The 20573-nt window shown below is 43.8% G+C and overlaps 1 protein-coding gene across 2 annotated transcripts in view; it reads right to left on the bottom strand.

Moving 5' to 3' along the window:
• The window catches only part of acmsd (aminocarboxymuconate semialdehyde decarboxylase), a 115953-nt gene extending 100534 nt beyond the window's left edge, over window positions 1-15419 (bottom strand). The window contains exons 1-3 of one of the 2 annotated variants that reach the window (XM_073047612.1): window positions 15258-15419; window positions 10818-10862; window positions 249-345 (exon numbers count right to left, since the gene is read on the bottom strand). In XM_073047612.1, coding sequence (XP_072903713.1) covers window positions 249-345; window positions 10818-10862; window positions 15258-15314 — 199 coding nt within the window. In that variant the 5' untranslated portion in view covers window positions 15315-15419. The remainder of the gene's footprint in view (window positions 1-248; window positions 346-10817; window positions 10863-15257) is intronic. The other variant, XM_073047611.1, reaches the window with a different exon arrangement.
• Window positions 15420-20573: the final 5154 nt, after the last annotated feature.

Genomic DNA, 20573 nt, shown 5'->3' with positions numbered 1-20573 from the left:
GGACATTGGACTTGGCTGATCCTCGTATGTTGCTCATTGATCTAAAGACGTTTCTCACTTTGCTGAGTCTGTACTGGATGTCGTCCTTGGTCCCATCATCCTGCTGAAAGATGCTGCCCTGGTAGGTTTCACCTGAAGCATGAACTCTATTTCTCATTCCATAGATGATGTCTAACTTTCTGAGTGTGGCAATAATAAATCAATTCTAATTCATAGAGAAATGTGCAATATATTAGACCTCCATTTACCTGACTGATCCATTTCTTTAATTCGGACTTGAGGATCCCAGCAGTTTTCTTGTACAACTCTGAAGACATTACCATCTTTCATCATTTCTGCTTCACCCTTTTTGTAAACAAAACAATTTAATTTAAGAATTTGTTCAGTAATATCATTGCAAGCTGTTGGATTTAGGCAATCAGAAATAGGGAAAATAGGGTACCAGAAATCCAGGAGCACCTATAAGATAGGGTATTCTAACAGGATGACAATGACAACTGTCTTCATTCAGATCCAAAGCAAGTGAAATATTTAAGGAAAACCTAAGGGGGAACTCCTTCACTTGGAGGGGGTGGTGGGTGTGTGGAATGAGCTGCCAGTGGAAGTTGGGAATGTGGGTTCAATCGTAACTTTTAAGAGAACCTTTATGAGAATCAAGTTGGTCGATGCAGGCTTGAGGAGGACTTCATAGAATGCATCGGTGATGGCTTTCTTAAACAGCGTGTTACTGAACCTACAAGGGAATGTGCTATCTTCAATCTGGTCCTGTGCAATGAGACAGGTAAAATTAGTGATCTTGTGGTTAGAGACACAGTATGATTGAAGTTCTCAGTCAAATGGAGGGTGCAATAGTTCGATCGAAAACCAGTGTATTATGCCTCAACAATGGAGACTACAATGGGATGAGGGAGGATTTGGTTAGTGTAGACTGGCTATATGGTGGGACAGTTAAGGAACAGTGGAAGACTTTCAAAGAGATATTTCATAGTGCTCAAAAAAATTATATTCCAGTTGAAAGCAAGGACAGTAAGGGTGGGAGAGCCTGCCTTGGATAACTGAGGAAATATAAGAAGCCATCAAACTAGAAGCTCATACATACAAAGTTGCCAAAAATAGTGGGAAACTAGAAGATTGGGTAAACTTTAAAAACCAACAAAGAACCACAAAGTGTGCAATAAAGAAAGGGAAGCTAGCTTATGAAAATAAACAAGCACAAAATATAAAAACAGAGAGTAAAAGTATTTAATAATTATATAAAGTGGCAAAAGGTGGCTAAACGTAGGTCCCTTGGAGAACAAGAAGGGGGAGCTAGAACATAAAACTATAAGGCACAGGAGCAGGATTGGGCCCACTAGCTCATCAAGTTTGCTCCATCATTCAATCATAACTGATACTTTGTTTAAAATCTCTTGCTCAACCCCAGTTCCTGGCCTCCTTCCTGTAACCTTTGATGTCATGTCCAATCAAGAACCTATCAATCTCTGCCTTAAATACACCCAATGACCTGGCCTGCACAGCTGCCTGTGGCAACAAGTTCCACAAATTCATCACCCTTTGGCTAAAGAAATTTCTTCGCATCTCTGTTTTGAAAGGGCGCCTCTATATCCTGAGACTGTGTTTTCTTGTCCTCGACTCTCCCACCATGGGAAACATCCTTTCCACATCTACTCTGTTTAGGCCTTTCAACATTTGAAAGGTTTCAATGAGATCCTCCCTCATCTTTCTGAATTCCAGCAAGTACAGACCCAGAGCCATCAAATGTTCCTTGTATGATAACCCTTTCATCCCTGGAATCATCCTTCTGAACCTCCTCTGGACCCTCTCCAATGCCAGCACATCTTTTCTAAGATGAGGGGCCCAAAACTGTTCACAATTCTCAGTGTGAGCCCTCACCAGTGCCTTATAAAGCCTCAGCATCACATCCTTGCTCTTGTATTCTAGACCTCTTCAAATGAATGTTAACATTGCATTTGCCTTCTTCACCACTGACTCAACCTGCAAGTTAACCTTCAGGGTGTTATGCACAAGAACTCTCAAGTCCCTTTGCATCTCAGATTTGTGGATTTTCTCTCCATTTAGAAAACAGTTTTCACATTTATTTCTACTACCAAAGTGCATGACCATGCATTTTCCAACGTTGTATTTCATTTGCCACTTTCCTGCCCATTCTCCTAATCTGTCTAAGTCCTTCTGCATCCTGCCTGTTTCCTTAAAACTACCTGCCTCTCCACCAATCTTCATATTATCTGCAAACCTGGCAACAAAGCCAACTGTTCCATCATCTAAATCATTTATATACAGCATAAAAATAAGTGATCTCAACACCGACCCCTGCGGAACACCACTACTCACTGGCAGTCAACCAGAAAAGGATCCTTTTATTCCCACTTCCTGCCTCCTACCAATCAGCCAACCATGTTAGTAACTTTCCTGTAATACCATGGGCTCTTAACTTGCTAAGCAGCCTCATATGTGGCACCTTGTCAAACACCTTCTGAAAGTCCAAATATACAACATCCACTGCATCCCCTTTGTCCATTCTACTTGTAATCTCCTCAAAGAATTCCAACAGGTTTGTCAGGCAGGATTTTCCCTGAAGGAAACCATGCTGACTTTATACTATCTTGTCCTGTGTCACTACTCCATCACTTCATCCTTAACAATTGATTCTAATATCTTCCCAACCACTGAGGTCAGGCTAACTGGTTTATAGTTTCCTTTCTGTTGCCTTCCTCTTTTCTTAAAGAGTGGAGTGACATTTGCAATTTTCCAGTCCTCTGGCACCATGCTAGCATCCACTGATTTTTGGAAGATCATTTCTAATGCCACCACAATCTCTAACACTAGCTTTTTCAGAACCCTAGGGTGCAGTTCATCTGGTCCGGGTGACTTATGTACCTTTAGGTCTTTTAGCTTTTTGAGCACCTTCGCTCTTCTAACAGTAACTGCACCCACTTCTCTTCCTTCACACTACAACATCAGGCATGATGGGAATTGATATTGGGAAATGAGGAAATGGCAGAGGCTTTGAATGACTATTTTGTGTTGTTCTTCATGGTAGAGAACATGTCTAACATGCCAAAGAGAGATGTTATAGATGCGATGGGAGGTGAGGACCTCGATACAACGGCTATCACTAAAGAGGTAGTGCTGAGCAAAATTGTGGGCCTGAAGACAGATAAGACCTCAGGTCCTGATGGAATGCATCCCAGGGGACTGAAGGAAATGGCAGGAATTATAGTAGAGGCTTTGGTGATAGTTTACCTGTGGTGAACTACAGATACCTGTCTGGACACGCCCCGTGCTGACTGCTCCTGTGGCCCCTCCCACTGACCGTGGCTCCTCCCACAGACCCCGGTATAAAGGCGATTGAGGCCTGAGCCCGGCCCTCAGTCTCCAGTATGTAGTATGGTGGTCAACTACTGCTTGTTCCTTCTTCCAGTCAATAAAAGCCAATATCTCGCCTCACATCTCAGAGAGTTATTGATGGTGCATCAATTTTATTGACTGGAAGTTTTAAACCATGGAAAGTATTTTACGTCCAGAAAAATTGGATTTGGACCCCCAAGCCCCTGAAGCAGCTCCTGCCTTTGAACTCTGGCTTGCATGCTTCCAATCATACTTGGAGGAGGTTAGTGCAACTGAACCCGCTGTTATGCACAGAATTCTCCTCTCGAGGGTCACCCCAAAAGTTTACTCACTTATCAGGGACCTGCCGACCTACCAAGGGGCACTGGACGCCCTCAAAAGACAGTACCTGCGGCCGGTGAACACCGTCTACGCAAGACATCGCTTAGCTACGCGACGACAGCGGGCTGGAGAGTCGAGTGCCAAGTTTCTCTGAGCCCTACAGACACTCGTGCGAACTTGCGACTGCAAAACTCTCACGGTGGAACAGCATGTGGAGCTCCTCATACGAGACGCCTTCGTTACGGGGATCAGGTCAGTGTACGTGCGCCAGCGGCTGCTGGAAAATGCCGATCTTACCTTACGCTCGGCGATCGAGATGGCCGACACGCTGGAGGCTGCTCTGCACAATGCTGACGCTGTCCAGCCGCACGATCCCCCGCCGGTTCCGTGGACACCTCAGACCCCGCCGCCGCCGGTTCCCGCAAGCGAATTCGCCAATACCGCTGCCAGTTGCGATTCCACGAACTCCCCGAACCCGACCATGACTGCTGCCAGTCGCAAGCCCGCGCAGTGTTACTTCTGCGGACTCGAAAAGCACCCCCGAAAACGCTGCCTGGCCCGAGAAGTGACCTGTTCCAGCTGCGGGAAGAAGGGCCATTTCGCCAAGGTCTATAAGTCTAAACCACGAGCGGGGTTGGGCAGCGCTGCGTGTGAGGCATGGGGGCCGCCATCTTGGTCACCACCATCTTGCCTGCCCGCCTCCAACGAGGCATAGGGGCCGCCATCTTGCATGCCCGGATGGGGGCGGCCATCTTTGTAGATGCCAACATGCCCCACCCCCTACCCACCGGTGCTTACTGGACACCAAGACGGCAGTTCAATTCTGGCCTCCCTAACCCTCGACCAAAGCGCCCCACGCCAGCTTGCAAGGTCAATGATGGACATCCTGGTGGAGGGGCACAGGACTAGCTGCCTGTTTGACACGGGCAGCACTGAGAGTTTTATTGACCTCCCGGACACAGTGCAACGCTGCGGACTCGTGACACGGCCGGTAAGCCAGAGGGTCACCATGTCTTCTGGGTCGTATTCCACAGATATCCGGGTGGGCTGTGTAGCGACATTGGTGGTGCAGGGCACAGAATATCGGAACTTTGCGCTACTGGTCATGCCTCAACTGTGCGCGCCTGTGCTATTGGGGCTGGACTTCCAGAGCCACCTCGAAAGTGTGACTATGGCATATGACGGGCCCCTCCCACCACTCACTGTCAGGAATCCTCAGTTTTGTGGGACTTCGTCATATACCCCGCTACTGACCACACACACACCGAACCACACATCCCACCCAGCACCATGCCGACAGCTGCGCTACTGACACCACTTGCAGCCTCTCCACCCTCAAGATCCCTCCCCCACCGCTGTTCGCCAATCTGACCCCTGACTGTAAACCTGTGGCAACTAAAAGCAGGAGGTACAGCGCGGGGGACAGGGCCTTCATTCAGTCGGAGGTGCAGCGGCTGCTCAGGGAGGGGATCATTGAGCCAAGCACAAGCCCTTGGAGGTCCCAGGTGGTCGTTGTTCAGACCGGGCAGAAAAATAGGATGGTCATGGACTATAGTCAGACCATCAATAGGTTCACGCAGCTTGACGCATACCCCCTACCCCGCATCGTGGATATGGTCAACCAGATAGCTCAGTACAAGGTGTACTTGACAATAAATCTGAAATCCGCTTATCACCAGCTCCCCATCCACCCAGAGGACCGCCCCTACACCGCCTTCGAGGCGGGCGGCAGGCTCTATCACTTCCTGCGCGTCCCCTTCAGTGTCACAAATGGTGTCTCTGTCTTCCAGAGGGAAATGGACCGGATGGTGGACCAGTGCCAACTGAAGGCTATATTTCCCTATCTGGATAACATCACCATCTGTGGTCACGACTGGTCGGATCACAACGCCAACCTCCAGCGATTTTTCCAAATGGCCAAAGCCCTGAACCTTACTTATAATAGGGACAAGTGTGTGTTCGGAACCACCTGACTTGCTATCCTTGGGTATGTCGTGGAAAACGGGGTCATTGGCCCTGATCCCGACCGTATGCGCCCCCTGTTAGAACTCCCTCTTCCCACCACCCTCAAAGCCCTCAGACGGTGCCTGGGCTTCTTTTCCTATTACACCCAATGGGTCCCCCATTACGCAGACAAGGCCCGCCCCCGGTCAAGTCTACCACTTTTCCCCTCTCTGCCGAGGCCCTTAAGTCAAAAGGGTTGCCGGTCTCTCGATGGCAGGAGGTCCTCCCTGAGGCACTCCACTCTATCCGCTCCCTGTTATGTACGTCCACCAATGCCACCCCTCACGAGCGCCTATTCTCTTTTCCCAGGAAGTCTGCCACTGGGACCACCCTACCAGCTTGGCTGACGTCCCCAGGGTCAGTGCTGCTCCGGAAACATGTGAGGAGCAATAAATACTCCCCGCTGGTCGAGAGGGTTCACCTTCTACATGCGAACCCCCAGTACGCTTACGTGGTCTTACTCTGATGGGTGGGTGGACACAGTCTCCGTCCGCGACCTGGCGCCCGCAGGAGCAGCAGACCACTACCCCGAACACTCCTCGGTAACTATGAACCCTGTACCCAAGGTGACACCGCGCACACTGAGCCCTACACAGACTCCTCACGACACTCCTATACCGGGCGTCTCGCACGCGCATATACCAGGCGCCTTGCACACGCATGAGGGATCACTGACGCCTAGTGGGCTGACACCTCCAGTTAGGCCGGAACCAGCACAACCACCGTCTCTGGTGCAATCACCACCGGCACCTGTGCAATCACAGCTGGTGCTACGTAGATCGCAGCGACAGATTCGACCACCTGATAGACTTAACCTGTAAATATACTTGTAAGAAACTTCGCCCCATGGGGACTCTCTTTTAAAACAAAGGGGGGGGGTGAATGTGGTGAACTACATATACCTGTCTGGACACGCCCCCTGCTGATTGCTCCTGTGGCCCCTCCCACTGACCGTGGCTCCTCCCACAGACCCCAGTATAAAGGCGATTGAGGCCTGAGCCCGGCCCTCAGTCTCCAGGATGTAGTATGGTGGTCAACTACTGCTTGTTCTTTCTTCCAGTCAATAAAAGCCAATATATCGCATCACGTCTCAGAGAGTTATTGATGGTGCATCATTACCAAAATTCTCTGGACTTTGGGCAGGTCCTGGCAGATTGGAAGATGGCAAATGTAACTTTACTGTTCAAAAAAGGATGTAGGCAAAGGACAGGTCACTCTAGGCCAGTTAGTTTAACATCTGTAGTTGGGAAAATGCTTGAAGCTGTCATTAAAGAAGAAATAGCAAGGCATCTGGAAATAAATGGATCCATCAGGCAGATGCAGCATGGATTCAGCAAAAGCAGGTCCTATTTGACAAACTTACTGGAGTTCTTTGAGGATATAATGAGTGCAGTGGATAGAGGGGAACAGATCGATTTTATTTACTTGGATTTCCAGAAGGCTTTTGATAAGCAGCCACAGAAAAGACTTATCCATACAATAAGGATGCATAGAGTTAGGGGGTGATGTATTAGCATGGATAGAGGATTGGCTAACTAATAGAAAGCCAAGAGTTGGGATACATGGCTGTTACTCTGGTTGGCAATCAGTGGTGAGCGGTATGCCACAGGGATCGGTGCTGGGCCCACAACTGTTCATGATATACATCAATGATCTTGAAGAGTTGACCAAGTGTAGTGTATCTTAATTAGCTGATGATATTAAATTGAGAGGAAAAGCAAATTGTGCAGAAGATACAGAGGATCTGCAGAGAAATACAGATAGGTTAAGTGAGTGAACAAGGGTTTAGCAGATGGAGTGCAATTTTGGTAAATGTGAGATCATCCACTTTGGAAGGAAAAATGAAAGAGCAGATTATTATTTACATGGTAAAAAAATTGCAGCATGCCGCTGTGCAGAGGGAATTGGGAGTGCTTGTGCATGAATCACAAAAGGTTGGTTTGCAGGTGCAACAGGCTATCAAGAAGGCAAATGAATGTTGATGTTTTAGCTGGAAAGATTAAAGTTAAGAGCAGGGAGGTTATGCTGAGTATACAGGGTACTGGTGAGGCCGCACCTGGAGTACTGTGTGCAGTTCTGGTCTCCTTACTTGAGGAAGGATATACTGGCTTTGGAGGTGGTGCAGAGGAGGTTCACCAGGGTCCAAAGATGAGTGGGTTAGACTATGAGGAGAGATTGAGTCACCTGGGACTGTACTCACTGGAATTCAGAAGAATAAGAGGAGATCTTATAGAAACATATAAAATTATGAAAGAGGTAGATAAGATAGAGGCAAGAAAGTTGTTTCCACTGGTAGGCGGGACTAGAACTAGGGGACATAGCCTTAAGATTCGGAGGGTAGATTTAAGACAGAGATGAGGAGGAACTGCTTTTCCCAGAGGGTGGTAAACCTGTGGAATTCTCTGCCCAATGAAGCAGTGGAGGACCTTGGATGGGGAATGCGGTACTGACCTTTGGATTCAGCGTTACAGTTTGCAGTGACACATGGAGGTCAAGGCCTTTGATGTGTTGTGATTGAGAAGTTGTTAAATGGATTGGGAGAAGGTAGGTTGGAGGGTTGAGAATATGAAGAGAAAACAAAGCAAGGATATGGACTGGTCAAGCAGGATGCACTGGAGGACGAGTAGGAAGTTAGGCCATAACGAGAGACATTGGCACCTTTTGAGGGTGGTTCGGAAACTGGGCAGTACAGAATCCTAAGAATGAGTGGTAGGGATGGGTTGATCTCATACAATGAATACTTAAGGTTGAAGGTAAACATGGGAAGTTGTGATCCAATATCAGAATCAGAATCAGGTTTATTATGTGTCGTGAAATCTGTTAACTTAGTTGCAGCAGTTCAATGCAATACATAATATAGAAGAAAAAAATAACTAAATAAGTAAATCAATTATAGTATACATACATTGAATAGACTAAAAATCATGCAAAAAAACAGAAATAATATATATTAAAAAAGTGAGGTAGCATTCAAGGGTTCAATGTCAACTTGGGAATCGGATGGCAGAGAGGAAGAAGCTGTTCCTGAATCACTGAGTGTGTGCCTTCGGGCTTCTGTACCTCCTACCTGATGGAAACAGTGAGAAAAGGGTATACCCTGGGTGCTGGAGGTCCTTAATAGTGGGCACTGCCTTTCTGAGACACCGCTCCTTGAAGATGTCCTGGGTACTTTGTAGGCTGGTACCCAAGATGGAGCTGACTAAATTTACAACCCTCTGCGGCTTCTTTCAGTCCTGTGCAGTAGCTCCACCCCCCATACCAGACAGTGATGCAGCCTGTCAGAATGCTCTCCACGGTACAACTATAGAAGTTTTTGAGTGTATTTGTTGACATACCAAATCTCTTCAAACTCCAAATGGAGTATAGTCATTGTCTTGCCCTCTTTATAACTGCACCAGTATGTTGGGACCAGGTTAAATCCTCAGAGATCTTGACACCCAGAAACTTGAAACTGTTCACTCTCTCCACTTCTGATCCCTCTGTGAGGATTGGTATGTGTTCCTTTGTTTTACCCTTTCTGAAGTCCACAATCAGCTCTTTCATCTTACTGACGTTGAGTGCCAGGTTGTTGTTGCAACATCACTCCACTCGTTGGCATATTTCATTCTTGTACGTCCTCTTGTCACCATCTGTAATTCTACCAAGAATGGTTGTATCATCAGCAAATTTATAGATGGTATTTGAGGTATGCCTAGCCACACAGTCATGGGTATAGTGTAAGTAGAGCAGCAGGCTAAGCACTCACCCCTGGGGTGCACCAGTATTGATTGTTAGGGAGGAGGAGATGTTGTCACCAATCCGCACAGATTGTGGTCTTCCAGTTAGGAAGTTGAAGATCCAGTTGCAGCAGGAGGTACAGAGGCCCAGGTTCTGCAACTTCTCAATCAGGATTGTGGAAATGATGGTATTAAATGCTGAGCTACAGTCGATGAACAGTATCCTGACATAGGTGTTTGTGTTGTCCAGGTGGTCTAAAGCCGTGTGTAGAGCCATGGAGATTGCATCTGCTGTTCATTCTGACTAGGCAGGAGTTCAGTCTAGTCATGACCAACCTCTCAAAGCATTTCATCACTGCTGATGTGAGTGCTACTGGGCGATAGTCATTAAGGCAGCTCACAATATTCTTCTTAGGCATTGGGGTAATTGTTGCCATTTTGAAGCAAGTGGGAACTTTTGCCTGAAGCAGTGAGAGGTTGAAAATGTCCTTGAATACTCTGGCCATTTGGTTGGCACAGGTTTCAGAGCCTTTCCAGGTACTCCATCGGGACCTTCTGCCTTGCGGGGGTTCAGTCTCTTTAAAGACAGTCTAACATCGGCTGGGACAGCCCATTTGTTCCTTAATTATCTAATGATGGCCATTTCCAGAACAATGTGGCTCTAGTTTGTCTAAAGTGTTTCACAAGAAGTGTCACAGTGGACTAGTTGACATCTCATAGACTGCTGAAATGGGTGGAAATCAGATCAGCTTCTCCCAAGTAACTCAGGCTTAGAACACCTCATCATATTTTCAGACTGATGCAAAATGAGCTAAAGATGATTGTTAGGCAACACGAGTGAATCTGCAGATGCTGCAAATAAATAAAAACACAAAATGCTGGCAGAACTCAGCAGGCCAGACAGCATCTATGGGAGGAGGTAGTGACAATGTTTCGGCCCAAAACGTCGTCACTACCTCCTCCCATAGATGCTGTCTGGCCTGCTGAGTTCTGCCAGCATTTTGTGTTTTTAAAGATGATTGTTACTGCTTTTCACTGCAGGAGAACTTGAGTCATATCGTGCTTATTATTTTCAGGGAATATAATTAAATTTCTCGGGTTATCATGGACAGGTACCTACTCAAAACTGTACAATTAAATATGGTATTTCTGGGGTAGAGATGGTGCATTATGAATGATAATTGCAGAGAAATATGTAGAGCAGAATTTTAAGCAAGTTAATAGCCATTGGTTGGTAGCATCAGGCAGGGAAGCAAGGTAAATGACTACATTGCAGCATGGAATGAGGAGATACAATTCAGGGGATCACAAAAACAAGAAAGCCATGATTTTGTATAATTCTGTTCAAAGTCCTTAATTGATGTGGAATTGATTATCTATCGCTCTTTCAAATCTGAATAAGCATACCTTGCAGTGATGGTGAAGTTGTACCCAACCGTCATATCCATATCTCTGGTAAAAGAGAAAGCCTGGTTGATTTTATGTACAGATAGAAATATCTTTTAGTTATATACAGTATACATATAGTAGCTTTCAAACTGGATAAAGTTCCAAACTGCTCTGAATTCACATGACAGCTATTGCTGATTTCTCTACAATTGTTATAATTATTACCTCTTAATAGGAATCCTGTTTCAATATTTGAAGAGATTGTGGTTGCCCTAGAAGTTTTGGTCACCTGCAACTGTAAGTGTGAGAGTTGGGAAACTCCAAAATTTCATAGTGACTCACTGGATAATGTGAGGCAAGCACAAATTTGATTGGGTACACTCGAATATTAGTTCGTTCATTATGTGCTGTCATATGACATGGGTGGTCATAGTCTTTCCATGACTGTGATTGTCCTTGGCAAATTTTTCTGCAGAAGTGGTTTGCCGTTGCTTTCTCCTGGGCAGTGTCTTTACAAGATGGGTGACCCCAGGCATTATCAATACCCTTCAGAGATTGTCTGCCTAGTGTCAGTGGTCTACTAACCAGTGCTTGTGTTATGCATCAGCTACTCACCTACTTCCATGGCTTCACGAGACCCTGATTCGGGGGGTGGGGCGTGATGCTAAACTGGTGCTACACCTTACACAAGGCCAGCTGAGGAAAGGAACACCTGACGTGTCCTTTAGTAAAGAGTTATCCCCACCCCAGCACCCAACTAGAAAATTTAACTTTGCATTTTCCTCTGCAATCAGGTATGAAAGCATGGTAATTGGGAGAGAAGGAGGCAATGAAATATTATTGACCTGAAATTGTAGTCTTGTTTTAATACAACCTTTTCTGAATTGAAAAATATGGGGTCAGTTTGGACAAAGTGGATCAAATTTTAGATTACTCATTAAAAAAAGAGCAATCCTATCCTTTTGAAATTATGCTGGATGGGACGCTGCAAAAGACAACTACTGGCTAATTAACAACCAAATTGATGGCCTGAATGCAGTAATGAATCCTATTTGTTGAGATTCATTGGCCCTCCCCAACCTCAGTCTGAGTTTACACTGCTGTCATCAGCTCTTCCACGTTCACTTTGCAAATAAAACCAGACCTGTTTCTTTACACAAATACTACATACTGAGTATTTCAGTGTTTTGTTTGTGGGAGAACTCTTCTGATATTTCTCCATCAGTGTTCATTTTTCTTAATTTTTAACACATTTTAAACTCAGCATCTGTTAAGATGCTTTCAGTTCTGCACCCTGTGCCAACCAATAGAACACATTCCAGAGAAAATGTAAGATACTAATGCAGTGGAATGAAATGGATGAGGCTGCAGTTAAATTATGGAATGATTCATTATTAATGTTTTAAAGACTAAAATACAGTATGAAAGATTTGTTTCCTATAACTGGATCTAAAGAAGCTGGCTTGTTCTCTGTTTTATCAAATCTGTGAGTTGGAGTCAGTGATAGAAAACAAATGAGACCTCTACTTAAAACTGGCTTGGGCTTCCTTACTCTGTGTGTGTGCTTTAGCTGAACAACCATTATCATATCCTATTTGATATTGGAATCTCATGTGGATAGGGTGGTGAAGAAAGCTTTTGGTATGCTGGCCTTTATAAATCAGAGCATTGAGTATAAGAGTTGGGATGTAATGTTAAAATTGTAAAGGCATTGGTGAGGCCAAATTTGGAGTATTGTGTACAGTTCTGGTCACCGAATTATAGGAAAGATGTCAACAAAATAGAGAGAGTACAGAGAAGATTTACTAGAATGTTACCTGGGTTTCAGCACCTAAGTTACAGAGAAAGGTTGAACAAGTTAGGTTTTTATTCTTTGGAGCATAGAAGGTTGAGGGGGGACTTGATAGAGGTATTTAAAATTACGAGGGGGTTAGATAGAGTTGACTTGGATAGGCTTTTTCCATTGAGAGTAGGGGAGATTCAAACAAGAGGACATGAGTTGAGAGTTAGGGGCAAAAGTTTAGGGGTAACACGAGGGGGAACTTCTTTACTCAGAGAGTGGTAGCTGTGTGGAACGAGCTTCCAGTAGAAGTGGTAGAGGCAGGTTCGATATTATCATTTAAAGTAAAATTGGATAGGTATATGGACAGGAAAGGAATGGAGGGTTATGGGCTGAGTGCAGGTCAGTGGGACTAGGTGAGAGTAAGTGTTCGGCCGGACTAGAAGGGCCGAGATGGCCTGTTTCCGTGCTGTAATGGTTATATGGTTATATGATATTTTCAAAAGTCTATAGAAAACTTAAGTATGGTATTGAAAGATGATATTTCTGCTGTAGAAGGTGGAAAGATAAAAATATATTGTATGTCAAAACTTTTATCCCAAGGGTAGTAAATGTCCTCCAATTAAATGAATGAATTTTTATTTGGATTTTCTGGAAAGTTACATTAATATGTATTGCCTTTTAGCAGTTAAATTAACATTTAAAAAATTATGATTATATAAATCTTGTGTTGAAGCTAGTGTCAATGGTAATGTGAATAAAAGCAATGCTGGTTAGTAAATATAATGTTCTCCCTGTGACTGTATGGGTTTCCTCTGGATACTCCTGTTTCCTCACATTCCAAAACGTACCGGTTAGGTTTAGTAAGTAGAGAGCTTGCTATGTTGGTGCCAGAAGCATGGGAACACTTGCAGACTGCCCCCAGCACATCATCAGACTCTGCTCAGCTTCATGTTGATGCAAACAACACATTTATTATATATTTCGATGTACATATGTCAAGTAAAGCCAATCTGTTACCAATCTGTGTTCAATTCCTTAATATTTTGATATTGATATTCCATCTCCTATTTTATAAAATTCCTCATTTCTATGGTATTAGGAGCTTAATGACATCTTAGTTGTGACTGAGGGAAACTTGAACATTCATAGGTTCTGAATAGAACCTTTTTTGTCACACTGATGTGTTTATTTCGATGTGTTATCTTTCAATTTGTTGATCTATTAGTTTGTTCCACCTGCTGTGTTTCAAAGTAATTGTTGCTCTGACAACTCTGGTCTGCACCCTATTAGATATTCCCTCTGTTCTCTCGACCTCCCCCTCTCTTCACTTAAACCAACTTCTCATTTCATTTTTCTAGTAATGATAAAAGGCCTTTTACTTCAAGGTGGTTATTCTGTTTCTTTCCCCACTGATACTGTCTGATTTGTTGAATGCTTCCAGAATTCATATTCAGAATCGGGTTTATACTTTCTTGTTGTATCTGAAATCCTTTGCTATCACCACAACATTTCATTGTGTCTGCATTTTAACTATCTCTTCTTTTGATTTCCACTCTCTCACGGATTTACATTCTATGACATGAATAATACTCATATCCTTTCTGGGATAACTCAAAAATATCACTGCATCATAGATTGTATTCAGGTTTCAGTAACATCAAAGGTCAAGTAAACTTTCACTAAGTGCAAATTAATCATTAAAGCGCAAAGTTCACTGTGGAAGTCGAGACAACCAAAGCAGACAGAAGCAAAGTGCTTTAACAATGATAGGATCTGATAACTGGTTACTTGTCTCATAATGTACCATATTCAATTTTTGTTAACTCTTCAAACAAATCTTATTTTATCTCATTTTTAACTTTTATTAAAACTGGCATGAAACAGACCCTTTCAGCCCTTTGAGTCATGCTACCCAGTAATCCCCCAATTTAACCCCAGCCTAATCATGGGACTATTTACAATGACCAATGAACCTACTAACTGGTACATCTTTGGACTGTAGGAGGAAACTGAAGTACCCGAGGAAAGCCCATGAGGTCATGGGGAGACCGTAATTACCACCCACAGACAGCAGTGGTAGTTGAACCTCGCTCACTGGTACTGTAAAGATTTGTGCTGACCACTACACTACTGTGCTGCGCCTTTCATTGGCTTTAAACAAATTCTGATTACTTTTTTTTTTACGCCGAGAGTGGATCTGTCCATTTTTGACCATCTTCTGTTACAGCACGGAAACAGGCCATCTCGGCCCTTCTAGTCCATGCCAACACTTACACTCACCTAGTCCCACCTACCTGCATGCAGCCTATAACCGTCCATTCCTTTCCTGTCTATATACCTATCCAATTTTACTTTAAATGACAATACCGAACCTGCCTCTACCACTTCTACTGGAAGCTCGTTCTACACAGCTACCACTCTCTGAGTAAAGAAATTACCCCTCGTGTTACCCTTAAACTTTTGTTAAGTTATGTTCAAAACTGCTTCCTGTTTAACTTCACTTCAGAAGCCTCCAGGTTTCATAAAGACATTTGTTAAATTTTTATTTTTTTATTTTTTTTTAAAACACATTTATACTTTTTATTCCTTCAGGAATTTAATTGTCTCTTTGCTCAACGTGATTTTTTCAGTTTAATATTTCTCAAAAACAGAAAAAAATACAATTAGAATGTTACCTGCTTCAGATTAGGCCATTCTTTGGGCAAGATGTGACTGTGTAAATCTATCTTCATCCCTGCACAGCAAGCAATTCAGCCGTAAATTCAGCCGCTGTGTGATTTGATCTCCTGCTGCAAACCATAGCCCACTCTTTTAAATCTTCTCTTCCTCTGAGGGGTATAGTTGTACAGTAACCAATCACAGCTCAAATTGGCAACAAATCGATAAGGTACAAAGTACAGTATAGAGGAGAACATGGTGAATACATTTGTAATCAAACTGCAAACATAAGGCATATTTTAATGATGATAAGAACTTATTGACAAAAGAAATTGTTAACTAGTTGTTTTCAACCTAACACATGAATGTGCTGTTTTCAATCATGTAAACACTGAAACATTCCAGAAAAATTTGATATGATTATGCTATAATTAAATGTTAAGCTTCAGAATAAAGAGAGAAATGAATTGGATCATCTTCTAAAATGTGGAGTGCAATATACGGTAAGTATTGGGTATTTTGTGCAGCAGAATTGTAAATCACAGCTCTGAATTATAATATACCAGGACTGAAAGAGAAATAATGTGTACTTAGAGGACTGTGAACTAAATATAGTAGATTAGGCCATTGGTTAATCAGGGCAGCCACTTGTTTTGCACAAGAAATTAGGCTTTGGTACAACAGCTGGTTATTGACTATAATCGTAGCTATATCCAATGCTCTCAGCTATTGTATTCAGTTAAAGTTAAAGTCTGTCCCGAGCCTTATAGGCTCATCAGGCCAGTGCTTATGCTGGTTTCCGTGGCGTGAAGCAACTGAGAGTACGAGACTCCCCCCCCCCAGATAAGTCACCACTCTATCGCAAGGTTAACCCCCAGCAGGGTCAGCTCACAGATCTCTCAGTGGGTGAGCATCTGGGGGACAGTGACCACTGCTCCCTGGCCTTTAACATTATCATGGAAAAGGATAAAATCAGAGGGGACGGGAAAATTTTTAATTGGGAAAGGGCAAATTATGAGGCTATAAGGCTAGAATTTGCAGGTGTGAATTGGGTTGATGTTTTTGCAGGGAAATGTACTATGGACATGTGGTCGATGTTTAGGGATCTCTTGCAGGATGTCAAGGATAAATTTGTCCCGGTGAGGAAGATAGAGAATGGTAGGGTGAAGGAACCATGGGTGACAAGTGAGGTGGAGAATCTAATCAGATGGAAGAAGGCAGCATACATGAGGTTTAGGAAGCAAGGATCAGATGGGTCTATTAAGGAATATAGGGTAGCAAGAAAGGAGCTTAAGAAGGGGCTGAGGAGAGCAAGAAGGGGGCATGAGAAGGCGTTGGTGAGTGGGGTAAAGGAAAACCCCAAGGCATTCTTCAATTATGTGAAGAACAAAAGGATGACAGAAGTGAAGGTAGGACCGATTAGAGATAAAGGTGGGAAGATGTGCCTGGAGGCTGTGGAAGTGTGCGAGGTCCTCAATGAATACTTCTATTCAGTATTCACCAATGAGAGGGAACTTGATGACGGTGAGGACAATATGAGTGAGGTTGATGTTCTGGAGCATGTTGATATTAAGAGAGAAGAGGTGTTGGAGTTGTTAAAATACATTAGGATGGATAAGTCCCCAGGGCCTGACGGAATATTCCCCAGGCTGCTCCACGAGGCGAGGGAAGAGATTGCTGAGCCTCTGGCTAGGATCTTTATGTCCTCGTTGTCCACGGGAATGGTACTGGAGGACTGGAGGGAGGTGAATGTTGTCCCCTTGTTCAAAAAAGGTAGTAGGGATAGTCCAGGTAATTATAGACCAGTGAGCCTTACGTCTGTGGTGGGAAAACTGTTGGAAAAGATTCTTAGAGATAGAATGTATGGGCAGTTAGAGAATCATAGTCTGATCAGGGACAGTCAGTGTGGCTTTGTGAAGGGCAGATCATGTCTAACAAGCCTGATAGAGTTCTTTAAGGAGGTGACCAGGCATATAGATGAGGGTAGTGCAGTGGATGTGATCTACATGGATTTTAGTAAGGCATTTGACAAGGTACCACACAGTAGGCTTATTCAGAAAGTCAGAAGGCATGGGATTCAGGGAAGTTTGGCCAGGTGGATTCAGAATTGGCTTGCCTACAGAAAGCAGAGGGTCATGGTGGAGGGAGTACATTGGGATTGGAGGGTTGTGACTAGTGGTGTCCCACAAGGATCGGTTTTGGGACCTCTTTGTGATTTTTATTAATGACCTGGATGTGGGGGTAGAAGGGTGGGTTGGCAAATTTGTAGACAACACAAAAGTTGGTGGTGTTGTGGATAGTGTTGAGGATTGTTGAAGATTGCAGAGAGACATTGATAGGATGCAGAAGTGGGCTGAGAAGTGGCAGATGGAGTTCAACCCGGAGAAGTGTGAGGTGGTACACTTTGGAAGGACAAACTTCAAGGTAGAGCACAAAGTAAATGGCAGGATACTTTGGAAGTGTGGAGGAGGAGAGGGATCTGGGGGTACATGTCCACAAATCCCTGAAAGTTGCCTCACAGGTAGATAGGGTAGTTAAGAAAGCTTATGGAGTGTTTGCTTTAATAAGTCGAGGAATAGAGTTTAAGAGTCGTGGGGTAATGATGCAGCTCTATAAAGCACTGGTTAGGCCACATTTGCAGTACTGTGTCCAGTTCTGGTTGCCTCAATACAGGAAGGATGTAGAAGCATTGGAAAGGGTTCAGAGGAGATTTACCAGTATGTTGCCTGGTTTAGAGAGTGTGCATTATAACCATATAACAATCACAGCACGGAAACAGGCCATTCCGGCCCTCCTAGTCCGTGCCGAACTCTTAATCTCACCTAGTCCCACCTACCCGCACTCAGCCCATAACCCTCCACTCCTTTCCTATCCATATACCTATCCAATTTTACCTTAAATGACACAACTGATCTGGCCTCTACTACTTCTACAGGAAGCTCATTCCACACAGCTATCACTCTCTGAGTAAAGAAATACCCCCTCGTGTTTCCCTTAAACTTTTGCCCCCTAACTCTCAAATCATGTCCTCTCGTTTGAATCTCCCCTACTCTCAATGGAAACAGCCTATTCACGTCAACTCTATCTATCCCTCTCAACATTTTAAATACCTCGATCAAATCCCCCCTCAACCTTCTACGCTCCAATGAATAGAGACCTAACTTGTTCAACCTTTCTCTGTAACTTAAGTGCTGAAACCCTGGTAACATCCTAGTAAATCGTCTCTGCACTCTCTCTAATTTATTGATATCTTTCCTATAATTCGGTGACCAGAACTGTACACAATATTCCAAATTTGGCCTTACCAATGCCTTGTACAATTTTAACATTACATCCCAACTTCTGTACTCAATGCTCTGATTTATAAAGGCCAGCGTTCCAAAAGCCTTCTTCACCACCCTATCAACATGAGACTCCACCTTCAGGGAACTATGCACTGTTATTCCTAGATCTCTCTGTTCCACTGCATTCCTCAATGCCCTACCATTTACCCTGTATGTTCTATTTGGATTATTCCTGCCAAAATGTAGAACCTCACACTTCTCAGCATTAAACTCCATCTGCCAACGTTCAGCCCATTCTTCTAACCGGCATAAATCTCCCTGCAAGCTTTGAAAACCCACCTCATTATCCACAACACCTCCTACCTTAGTATCATCAGCATACTTACTAATCCAATTTACCACCCCATCATCCAGATCATTTATGTATATTACAAACAACATTGGGCCCAAAACAGATCCCTGAGGCACCCCGCTAGTCACCGGCCTCCATCCCGATAAACAATTATCCACCACTACTCTCTGGCATCTCCCATCTAGCCACTGTTGAATCCATTTTATTACTCCAGCACTAATACCTAACGACTGAACCTTCTTAACTAACCTTCCATGTGGAACTTTGTCAAAGGCCTTGCTGAAGTCCATATAGACTACATCCACTGCCTTACCCTCGTCAACATTCCTCGTAACTACTTCAAAAAATTCAATAAGGTTTGTCAAACATGACCTTCCACGCACAAATCCATGCTGGCTACTCCTAATCAGATCCTGTCTATCCAGATAATTATAAATACTATCTCTAAGAATACTTTCCATTAATTTACCCACCACTGATGTCAAACTGACAGGTCTATAATTGCCAGGCTTACTTCTAGAACCCTTTTTAAACAATGGAACCACATGAGCAATACGCCAATCCTCCGGCACAATCCCTGTTTCTAATGACATCTGAAAGATCTCCGTCAGAGCTCCTGCTATCTCTACACAAACTTCCCTCAAGGTCCTGGGGAATATCCGGTCAGGACCCGGAGATTTATCCACTTTTAAATTTCTTAAAAGCGCCAGTACTTCCACCTCTTTAATTGTCATAGGTTCCATAACTTCCTTACTTGTTTCCCACACCTTACACCATTCGATATCCTTCTCCTTAGTGAATACCGAAGAGAAGAAATCGTTCAAAATCTCTCCCATCTCCCTCGGCTCCACACATAGCTGACCACCCTGATTCTCTAAGGGACCAATTTTATCCCTCACTATCCTCTTGCTTTTAATATAACTGTAGAAGCCTTTCGGATTTACTTCCACCTTATTTGCCAAACCAAACTCGTAACTTCTTTTAGCTTTTCTAATCTCTTTCTTAAGTTTCCTTTTACATTCTTTATATTCCTCGAGCAATTCCTTTACTCCATGCTGCCTATATCTATTGTAGACATCCCTCTTTTTTCGAACCAAGTTTCTAATATCCCTTGAAAACCATGGCGCTTTCAAACCTTTAATCTTTCCTTTCAACCGAACAGGAACATAAAGATTCTGTACCCTCATAATTTCACCCTTAAATGACCTCCATTTCTCTATTACATCCTTCCCATAAAACAACTTGACCCATTCCACTCTCTCTAAATCCCTGCGCATCTCCTCAAAGTTAGCCTTTCTCCAATCAAAAATCTCAACTCTAGGTCCAGTCCTGTCCTTCTCCATAATTATATTGAAGCTAATGCTATTGTGATCACTGGACCCGAAGTGCTCCCCAACACCTACATCTGTCAGCTGACCTATCGCATTCCCTAACAGGAGATCCAACACTGCCCCATCTCTAGTCGGTACTTCTATGTATTGTTGCAAAAAGCTATCCTGCACACATTTCACAAACTCTAAACCATCCAGCCCTTTTACAGAATGAGCTTCCCAATCTATGTGTGGAAAATTAAAATCTCCCACAATCACCACCTTGTGTTTACTACAAATATCTGCTATCTCCTTACACATTTGCTCTTCCAACTCACGCTCCCCATTAGGTGGCCTATAATACACTCCTATCAGTGTTACTACACC

The sequence above is a fragment of the Hemitrygon akajei genome, chromosome 5 (assembly GCF_048418815.1).
Source record: "Hemitrygon akajei chromosome 5, sHemAka1.3, whole genome shotgun sequence".
Taxonomy (NCBI): domain Eukaryota; kingdom Metazoa; phylum Chordata; class Chondrichthyes; order Myliobatiformes; family Dasyatidae; genus Hemitrygon; species Hemitrygon akajei.
The sequence above is the reverse complement of the archived record's forward strand: the minus strand, read 5'-3'. Positions and strand labels throughout refer to the sequence as shown.